We start from the raw sequence: 10,941 nt of genomic DNA on the forward strand, positions 1-10,941 counted from the left end.
AATAACTCATTGTTTAAATCCTTTCCTGATCTCTAAGAAATACATATATACTTACACTAAATGTCTTGTAATTCTTACGTACAATTTCAGATCTATTTCCAATATAGTTATAATAATCGAATCTCATTACAGTGTTAGTGAAATTTCAAAATGTTTCGTATAACACGTATAATATATTCATAAAAGGTTTTTATAAGTGTTCGAATACCTTCGTGGACTACTGTAAATATAATCTTTTAAAATTTTGATAACTTTGATCGTTGCACTAAAATTTAAATCACCAATTAAAGAGACCCGTAATTGTAAAACATATGTTTCTTCGATGAAGCGAATTCCAGGTTCTTCTTTAGCAATTTCTTGCCAACTCCGTAAACGATTCTATCGATGAAATCCAGGCGCTGGAGACACTAACAGACACTTTTATATTTTTCTCGCATTTCTAAGCATTTTTTAAAGCTCTGTCTTCGACGAGTGCACCCGATCGAACACAAAAGGTAAATGTCGTTTCTTGGCTTTAGTTTTACCAGAAACAATGTCCCGTGGTCGTGGAGGTGGCTGGAGGTCGATCGTATGGATCTGGCTCTTGTTCGTGACCAGAATGACGAAAAAGGTTTCACATCCTTCATGGGAGCGATAGCTTTTACCTTTTCCATCATCTGGGTTAGGTGATTTTCCAGAAAACGTGTTTCGTTGACGTAACATCTCATTAATCAAGCTCGTCGTGGTTACGGACCATTATCTGGATAAAATCGTTGCTTATATCCGAGAGAATAATCGTTACTTTAATAAAATGTTCAGCAACGATGGCGTTCAAGATATCTATTTTATTTGTTCGTTGGATATAATAAAAGAGAAGAATAATAGAAATTTGAGATGATATGATGATACGAAGAGTGATTCTCAATTTTAATGTAGATCAGGGATGTGCAAATTTGTTATAAATTCACATCACCAAACCATCAGAACTGATTTGAGATAAAATCTATATCTTCACCGAATAGATAGTAAGTAAAAAGTTATAAAAGTTAATTTGCTGCAAATTTCTATCTATAACATGCCTGTCATATTTTGCTTCGTGGCAGACAATAAAATTATAACTTAATTAATCATAAAACTAAAGGAATGATACTTTTAAGAGTTGAAATACGTGATCAAATTCTCAAAGTTACGAATTTCAACATTACAATTTTCAACTGCCATATCTTTCCAAATTATTCAATCTTTTTTCCAGAACACCCTGTATATTCCTACAAATCTATCACCTCATCATTTGTTTTTTCTTTCTATGTATTCTACTTTTACACACCAACAGCCACATAGGCATTTCATTCAACGCGATTCTCACAAGTAGATATCAAATAATATATTACCATCCTAATTACAATCAAACCTAACAATTAGCTAGTGCGATTATGTTTCCAGTATTAAAATTTCTGCAATTACGGTGACATATACAATGTGTCGTTTTTCTATGGAGAAGCAACTGTTATCATCGGAAAATTGCAGATAGAAGAAAGACCGTTAACCCTCGGTACCGATTATGGTAAAGTGGAAACACGGATTTTTCGCGTGAGAACCATACGTTTAGAAGAGACGTGACTGAAACTTCGAGACCCTTTATCCACGGGCAAAACTAACTTAGAGAGAGAGAGAGAGAGACGAGCCTCTAACAGGTGTTAGAGGTCGGAGCATTCTGCCCGATAATCACTAGCTAGCTATACCGATGTTCCAACGGCAAATTCTTCCGCGTTTTGCTTTAGGCGAGCATGCTCGTTCGTAAATAGCTGGACAGTAGATAATATACCGCTAGAAAAATTGATAAACGTCGGCCATTGTAGAAACTCGCGTATCATCGTGACAAGACGCTACACAGGGTGACCGATAAATTACAATGCATTTATTACAAAGATGATAGCACTGCAAGATGATACAATAAAATAGACTAAATTTATTTGAATGTAATTATTAACATTAAATGAATAAATAAATTTTCTTCGTTCGTTCTCCCCATGATATCATCTTTATAATAAATATAAAAGGATTTAACGTAGATTTGCTTAGATGGAACTATTAAATTAACGTAACTGCGAATTTTTTGAGAATGATATAGTACTTTTTGAATAACGATGATGAAAATGCTTAACAAATTATGTCAGGTTTAATAACACATTTATATTATATCTAATATATCACAGTGCACTAGCAAATATCATTACGTGTTTAAACTACAATTTATTAAAACGAAACAAATAGTGGATATAAATAATCGAACATATGCTACCATAATCATTGGTATGAAAGCACAGTAACAAAAAATGTATCGACGCGTTGTCATTACAAAGAACTTATAAGGACCGAATAGTCCAAAGAACTACATTCCAATGTCACACTGGGAAACGTGCGATTCTTAAAACTTGCAATACAGTTATTGGTTGTATATTATAACGTCATGGTACTGTTATTTCGGAAACTAAACAACCTCTTCATTCAACACGACCTACGCTTCTAGTTCTATACAAGTATCTCTATACAAGTAAGTAATAATGATTTCATGTTTGAAACAACATTTTTCATTTATTCGATCACGAGAATGATCGTTATCATGTAGATTATATCGTAATTTAACGAATACTTCGTGCGCAAAGTTGATGTTTAAAAGTCCGCCACAATTAAACGCGTGTAACTCAATTAAAATTATTATTTAATCGCGTCGTGTGTCCACGTTGAAACAACAGCGTGACGGTGAACCTAGATTCGCTCTGTTAAACTTGGTAATTGTTATTCTCGTTTTCTATTTGATAACAGAAACTTTTTTAGACTGGATGCTCGACATTCGAAGTTTCTCTCTTCTTCACTTTTCTTTCTTAGTCAAATTTTGGTAAAATAAAAGGATTTCTCGTAGCACCTATCTACACTTTGACGCAGAATTGGAAAATTGGCTATGTTCTCATATGAACTTCAGAAATTGATTATTTTTTATTATATGAACACTGAAAATTAACAAAAAGTTTATATAAATGAAAACTAACAAGAGTAAAGTTCGAACAGAAAAATAAGCAAGGATAAGAAGAAGAATGAATACAACAACATGTAAGAAGGATAGGTCAGTGATTAAAAATCGATTGAAATTACCACGTGCCAAATCATATTACACGACGAAGAACGAACGCGTTTCTAGTTTAGTTCGGCTCGCAAAGAAGAAACCCGTTATGATTGAGGACAGTGTTGTATGAATTTCGAGAGACGTCATTATGGGTACCACTCTTAAAAACTGGACATTGGAAGACTTTCAGAAAGTTCTATAGAACATGGCTATCGTTACATTAAAACTAACGTCGTACGTTAAACACCTTCTGTCGGCGACTTTCGACGTTTACTTTCTCGATCAAACCTGATCACAAGACATAGTTAGATATTACATTCGTGAACACAATATTACTTTTATTCCAAGCAACAATTGTCTGAGATTCATTTAACTAACCACGTCAATTTGGTATTTACTTATTTCGTTACTTAAAATAAATCTAAATTAATCTCAGAGTGCCACTCATATGAAATACTGGTATATAGAGGTACATAACGAACGCGTTCAGCATGACGACACAGTATTCTCATCAGTCATTGAAATCACTGGCATTGTATATCGTTAGTGACGTTAATATTATAATACATATTGCTAATACAATCATAATAATATTAAAAATATTACCCTTAATATGAAGAAGAATATTATAATATTATAATAAAACATAATATGAGATTATATGAAAATACATGTTATTAAAATTTCTATTACCTCAATATAGACGCGGACAAAAATTTCAGTTCCTTCTAACAATTATTCAGAATGTCTTATAAACCAAAATCAATATAACTATTTTCAACCCCTACTTCTCATATTTTTCGGAGGATTGAATAGAGAATCATGATCTTTTATCAATTCACACAGAATTTTATGAAATAAGTTAGTCTGTGCCAATACTTCTATTCATTACTCTATTTTTTTATCAATTTTAGGTTAAAAGTTAGGACAAACGAGAAATTCATCGTGATATATCGATCGTTTCGGTACATTGGTTCGATCGTGGCGATCGATCGCGCACGAGTGAACAGAAATTCTGAAAATAAAAGTCGGAGAGAAGTAAGCAAACAGCATGTAACGGGCAAAATTCATTCTAGACCGATTATTTTCACTTCCGTGGAAAAGAAAAGGGAAAGTGCACGTCGTTTCAGAACAAGAAACATCGAACATCTGTAATACGTAAAAAGAGATTCTTCATATGATCCGTTAAAATACACTGCGAAGAAGATAATTTTTCATTCATTAAAAACGATTACGAATAATCGTTGAGAATAATTTGAATTACATTTTTTCAAACATTTCCGTCAAATAAATTATCTTTTTATATGCCATATTCTATTATTATCATATTAAATTTACTAATGTAATGAAGTTAATCTAGATTTCAAACCATACAACGATTCACAGAATTATACGTACAGTCGAGAATTTTAAAAAATGTATAAAATAATAAGATAATAATTTTGTAATGTGGAAACATGTGTATTTAACTTGCGTACGAATAGTTTCGTGGCTCATTGTATGTAGCTAATATCTATGTTCTACAAAATTGTGGTACTATAAAAATATATAATAAAATATTTTATTGTCCGCAATGTATGAATGTATAAACTAAATATATAAACTCACTTGACTTTCCGGAATTACATTCCTGGATGGGATGGAGAGTTCGTGGCATCGTTAAGTGAAATTTATCAAATTTTTCATAGAACGGAATAATAGTTCACCAGCACTCGCGTTTGTAAAATCTATCATGAAGACATTCAAATTAATCGTTGTTCATCCGCGTTGTATCACAACGAATCTTCTGTCAGAATCGCTTGACTTCTGTCATTTCGACAACCATCACGAAACATCATATTTTTCTTGAAATTCTCGCTGCTCAATTCATTGTTTAGAACTCGAACATTACTCTTGATTTACGTTTCTCTTGAAAATTTTCAAATTTGTTAGGTTAATTTATATTTTGCAACATTACACTTAATTCTTCAACTACTTGAATATATGACTAAATTTTTATTATTTATTTACGCGTTATGAGTTTTGAAGAGCGAAAATAGTAAAGTATCGACTACTTGAGTATATGATGAAGTATAAATTTTTACTGTTTATTTGCACGTTATGAATTGTAAAGAACAAAAGAAGCAAAGTATCGAAACGTCAAATTGATGCGTGCCACTAACGCACGTGCACTGACTATAGTCAATCAGAAATCACGTGCAAACTATCTCGCGGAGGAACGACCTCCGAGACTATGGTTTCCAATCTCTTGACTACGAATGATCGACCTTCGGATAAATGGCGGCACTCGTGAACGCTCCGTGATCACAAGTGTTGACTACACTGGGCTACGATGCTAAGATGAACCAAGTAAAACGGTCCCAGAGTTTAGTTCTAGGTAGGAGGAGCCTACATACTTACTTGCTTTCAATTCTCCTTGATACCTTCTCTCTTGCAACTTCAGAAAGAAAAAGAGTGAGAATATACCTAAGTGTGTGTCGAATATGCATGTGTGCGCGTGAAGGTGAGCTGCAAGTGGATATTATCTTCCTCTTTTTCGAAGGTAAGATAAGGAAGGAGAGATTGGCAGTGCAAGAGAGAAAGTTGTAGAAATGATTACGATACAACAGCGAATATTTCAGAGGCATCCACTTTCGTTTTATCAAAAATTTGAAACTTGCTATTTATCGTAGACTTCGCGTGTACAATAATGTAAATGCAGTTTTATAAACGACAATAATTCCATGTATATAAAATCTTGTACTTTTATTGACAAATTACAATATTGTTTAAATAATGTTCATTACATTGCTGGTCCAGGAAAACTGTAAATACACTCCATAAAGCTTAATTTTAGTATTGCAGTAAATCTAGAGTACATTAACGACAAGTGACTCATAAGGCTAAAGCTATTTCACATAATTTCCATAGTGATTTTACTGTTTTTATATGCTAAATCAACATACTTTCATTGTGTTTAAGAAATGAATTGCTGTTCGTTATATCAGATATAGATAAAAATTATCTGTTCATTTAAACACTGATCATGCAAGAAAAAGGAAATAAATTAAATTATACTGAAACTTAAATATTGATATCAAAGATAAATCTTTATAAGATCAGTCTTTTTTATCCATGATCTTGTAGTGTTCAGTGTTAATTCTCAAATGAAACATTTCTTAAGAAATTAATAACACCATAGTCTTTTCTTAAGATACATCTTCAGAAGGCAATTTTTCATCAAATAATCCGATAGTATCTCATTGTCACTTTTTTTTAGAACCAAAACCTGAGAAACCCATTATCGCTGCCATTTCATCTGAAGGTCCACCATTATCTTCATTGATTTCTTCAATTTTTCTTTTCTTGTCTTTTCTTTTCTCTTTTCTGTACTCTTTTATCTTCTCTTCCTGTGGGCAATAAAAAATATTTGATTATGAAAAATTAGGTAATAAATAAAGCATACTTGCACAAAAGGAATGCAAGGGATAAAACAAACCTCTTCCTTTAATTCTTTTACTCTCTGTTCTAAATCATAATCCTTCTTTTTTTCCTCTAATTTCTTTTTGTTCGTTGCAAAGCGTGCTTTAACCTGCTCTAATGTAGATCGTTCTATTTTCATTGACATACCCAAATTACGTTGATCTGAAAGATAATTATTTAAGCAATTAATATCTATTGAAGTATACAAAATAACATAATAATGTAGTAAAATAAAGAATAATGTATATAGTTGATTACGTTTTGTGCCATTGATGTGATCTAAGAAATTAATAGAATCCTTGACAACACAATCGCAAACATTGCAGTAGTACCTGTAAGTATAATACGTTTACATGAATTACAATTTTGTATCTTATATTTCATATAAAAGAGACTTTTTAAAATTTATTTTTACCCTCCAGTTTGTGATGATGGTGTATTTTTATTAATAACAACACTTTTTCCTAATTTAGATTCAAGATCAACTTTATAATCCCTTTGTTTGAGCAACTCTCTTTTTACTGCAGGTTGTTTTGGAATTCCCAACTCTTCTTCAGCAATCTCATCCTGAAGACGCTGAAGCGCTATTCTTTCGTACTCTTCTCTGTTCCATTTTCTCCTATGATCATCAGGTCGCTAAAAAAGTTAATTTACTACATTATTTAAATAAACTGATACCAATAAAGTATGAAAGACGTATAAAATCTTAGTTACGAATATGAAAAATTGTGCACTTTCCTTGTATATATGCATATAAACACATATAGATATATATTATAAGCTGTATTCATGATTTAATTTCCCTGTTTTTTTCATCATATCGAAATTAATGACTGTGTGTTTAAAATATTATTATTTTTACTACTTTAACATGAAAGCTAGGTTAGGAAATACAATAAACGGGGTTTTTAATCGAAATCGTACAAATTACTTTAATAATAGAAATACATTAACATAAATACATTACATCACATTTACTATGAAATTTCATATGTATGAAGATTATTTAAATCCTTACCATAGACATTTTCAAAATTCTTAATTTCAGTCAAGTCTATTACACATAGAAAAATAAATTATTTTCCTCGCTTCGTTTCACTTGCACTAAGAGCACACTTCTATTGCGCCATTTTGTATTTGAGTATCCGTGAATTTAGATACACCTACTTTCATGAAAAAATATTTCATAACATTTTATTATACTTAAATTAAAGCGCAAACATGATTAGAAATTCATTAACTTTCTCCCTTGTTATATTTTTTGACTGACAGTACGTTCACTAAAATTAACGTTTTATATATTCTAGAATTAATATTATTGATTAAAATAAAATATTGAATAAAATAAAATAATATTTTAAACAATACTAAATTTTGTATTTATTTTTTTAATAATTTCTCACTTTTTTTTCAATAAGATATTGAAACAATATAAAAATAAATCGAACCAATATAACCAATAAATATAACCAATCGAATATGTTTGTATTTAACCTTAAAATTGTATAGAAAAAAATTACTTTAACTGGATTAAAAAATGACTTGTGTTTAAAAATAAAGAGATATTTTCCAAAATAATTTTATTTGTAAAAATAAATTTGTACAATACTTTTGTACATTAGTTTTTATAGATATAGCATCTTTCCCAATGTATAATAATCTTTATCGGCTAAACTCTCTTTGTTTAAAAATTTAAACTATAAGATTTTGTACAATACAATATGACAAACATTTACATATTTGAACAAAATTATACATTTCGTTCTTTTTATTAATGTTAACAGAAATTTTTTTAAGATATTGTATTATTCTATCATTTTTAAAATACAATTAACAATATAAGTAAATCCCTTGGCACCAATCTATATAATAGATATACGATATGACTTTTCACAATAAAAACAATGATTATTTTTAGATTTTATACATTGATATAACATATTAAATAAACTAAAACTTTGTTTCTACAACAATCGTATAACAGTTGTAGATAAAGCTACAATATAGTTAAGATGTAAACATAAATATGAAGCTTCATACTTCTATTATCACAACAATTCTTTTTCTAATAAAACTCTGAGTAAAAGTTACTCGTAGAATTTCACATGAGATAGATAAGTATTGTTTAATGATAAACCGTCTCGTTCGTAATAAACATTGTTATTCTAATAAATCTGGTGGTACATTATCTGGTAGTGTAATACCAAGTTTGGTTACCATAAATGATGCTACTTTGCAACCATATTCTAAGCAATATTTTGGTTTCCATCGAGCTAGAACGCCGGCTAGAAAACCAGCTGCCAAAGCATCACCAGCACCTGTAGTGTCTACAACAGGAGCCTTTGGTTTAATTGGTTGTACCTGAATAAAATATAAACGAATTTTCATTCAGTCTTGTAACTTAGGAAATTGTTTCTCTCTTTGTAACATACTTGAACAGATTGACTTCTTCCCCAAACAGTAATTGCTGGAGCTGAGCCACCTTGAGTCATAACAAATACTCCCCCATGACGCAACCAATCTTCATTGACTGTATTACAAACATTAACTGTAATTCTCTTTAAACTATTCAGTAAAAATGGTATATCTGTTACGTCTTCATATGTAACATTTAATGATTGAGCCAAAGCTTCCATTTCTCTTGCATTACCAAATACAATATTTGCATATCCTACCATTTCACAAATTGCTATGTGATGATCCTACAAAAGTTGATTTAATATTATTATTAATTTCTGATACTATTACCCTAGATGTAATAATTTTGCTGTTTCATTGATTGAAACTACTAGTTAGAATTTAGAATATTTATGTACATTAAATATATATGTTCCATTTAAGTTGAAAGCAATAATTATGTCTCTCTCTTCCGCTTGTTTAACAAGGTCTTTTACTAAAGGAAAACTGTGTGTTAGGAAAAATCCTTCAATATAAATTATTTTTATTGTATCCAATGATAAACTGGTTTTCTTAAGGTCATCTAGAGTATATACACCAGCAGCTCCTATATTTGCAACAAGACTACGAGTTGATTCACTTGTCAATGCTATACAATGTCCTGTAGGTAAAGTTGGATGAATTGCATATCTGTAAAAATATATACATTTAAAAACATATCATAAACAGAATAAACTGAGACAGAAGATTTAAAGCATCTGCAAACCTGACATCCACACCTGCTGATCTAACTAAGATCTCCAACATTTTCCCCCCTGAATCATTTCCAAGTCCTCCACAATATATAGTATATTGATTTTGATGAGTTTCATCGCAAAGCCATTGTAAAACTCTCATTGAATTTTGTGCTGATCCTCCAGCACTGAATCTATGTCGTGATCTATTTCATATATATCATTAATGACATTTAAATTGTTAGTAATGTAATTGTGCTGTTTTCTTTTATAATAATGATACTAATAAACAAACAATATTAATTAAATTAAAATAATTTGTAAATAAATATTAAAGTGACAATGTTTGCACTGTATATTTTTTACACAAACAAATCAATTATATTCATATTTTGATTTTTAAACCACAGGAAAAGATAAATACTTGTATAAAATATACACAATGTAAACATATAACATGTATTAACAAATATACTTATTAACTCTAGTGGTAAATCCGCCAGCAACTCTTGCATTTTTTCAACAGGAAGTTCTATTTCTCCATCCGTAGGAAGATTGAACTTTTTCAACAAATCATCATTTTTTATTGTTACATAAACATCCAGCAAAGGATTGCCAAAAGCTATAATAGCTGGACAATCCAGTTTTGCAATAGATCTTCTTAATGAAACTTTTTCAACCATTTTTTATAAATATACTGCAGGGCTACATTTATAAATAAATTTCAATAAATTATTTATAACCTATGACATATTTACGTATGTTATAATTATAAATATTCGACATGCACTTTACAGTTCTTAAAAACAATAATATTTGAAACCAACCGTAATATGTTTATGATAAGAAGTACAACTAATGGTTACATTATTTATCTAAAAGTACTTTAAGTAAATTAAAAATATTTTCTTAATATTCACTTCATATAATATAAAAGTTCTCAAATATTTTTTTTATAAAAATATTCATGTTTTTATTAATAATATGTAATCGTGGAAAAAATCAATTACGTGTGATATGCTTTATATATTTTTGCTCTACTTAAGATTCATGTAAAGATTACTACCCTTCAAAATACCTTTAAATATATAATTATGCTTCCTGTTTTTTATTAAATAAATAATAAAAATCTTTGTTCGTATTATAATTATATATATATATAGTCATATTATTGATACTTGAGAAAGAAATATATAAATTTCACATACTATTCAATTTTAATATGAATCGAGTCTAAATATTTAA

The 10,941-nt window shown here is 29.9% G+C and overlaps 2 protein-coding genes across 5 annotated transcripts; both read right to left on the reverse strand.

The window, feature by feature from the left end:
• Positions 1-5,822: 5,822 nt before the first annotated feature.
• On the reverse strand, positions 5,823-7,824 carry LOC122568777 (zinc finger matrin-type protein 2). The gene is made up of 5 exons (XM_043728926.1): positions 7,584-7,824; positions 6,981-7,201; positions 6,824-6,897; positions 6,582-6,727; positions 5,823-6,492 (listed from the first exon to the last, which is right to left on the reverse strand). The coding sequence occupies exons 1-5, from the start codon at positions 7,590-7,592 to the stop codon at positions 6,349-6,351; spliced, it is 594 nt and encodes a 197-aa protein (XP_043584861.1). The 5' UTR covers positions 7,593-7,824; the 3' UTR covers positions 5,823-6,348.
• An 885-nt stretch (positions 7,825-8,709) lies between these two features.
• Positions 8,710-10,825, reverse strand: LOC122568722 (adenosine kinase-like). 4 transcript variants are annotated; one of them, XM_043728807.1, is made up of 6 exons: positions 10,775-10,825; positions 10,180-10,401; positions 9,729-9,902; positions 9,382-9,652; positions 8,998-9,267; positions 8,710-8,926 (listed from the first exon to the last, which is right to left on the reverse strand). In XM_043728807.1, the coding sequence occupies exons 2-6, from the start codon at positions 10,377-10,379 to the stop codon at positions 8,726-8,728; spliced, it is 1,116 nt and encodes a 371-aa protein (XP_043584742.1). In that variant the 5' UTR covers positions 10,380-10,401; positions 10,775-10,825; the 3' UTR covers positions 8,710-8,725. The 4 variants fall into 4 exon arrangements, with proteins under 4 accessions (XP_043584742.1, XP_043584739.1, XP_043584741.1 ...); XM_043728804.1 differs by lacking the exon at positions 10,775-10,825 and adding an exon at positions 10,524-10,737; XM_043728806.1 differs by lacking the exon at positions 10,775-10,825 and adding an exon at positions 10,524-10,737 and having other exon boundaries at positions 10,180-10,439.
• Positions 10,826-10,941: the final 116 nt, after the last annotated feature.

The sequence above is a fragment of the Bombus pyrosoma genome, linkage group LG6 (assembly GCF_014825855.1).
Source record: "Bombus pyrosoma isolate SC7728 linkage group LG6, ASM1482585v1, whole genome shotgun sequence".
NCBI classification, from domain to species: Eukaryota; Metazoa; Arthropoda; class Insecta; order Hymenoptera; family Apidae; genus Bombus; species Bombus pyrosoma.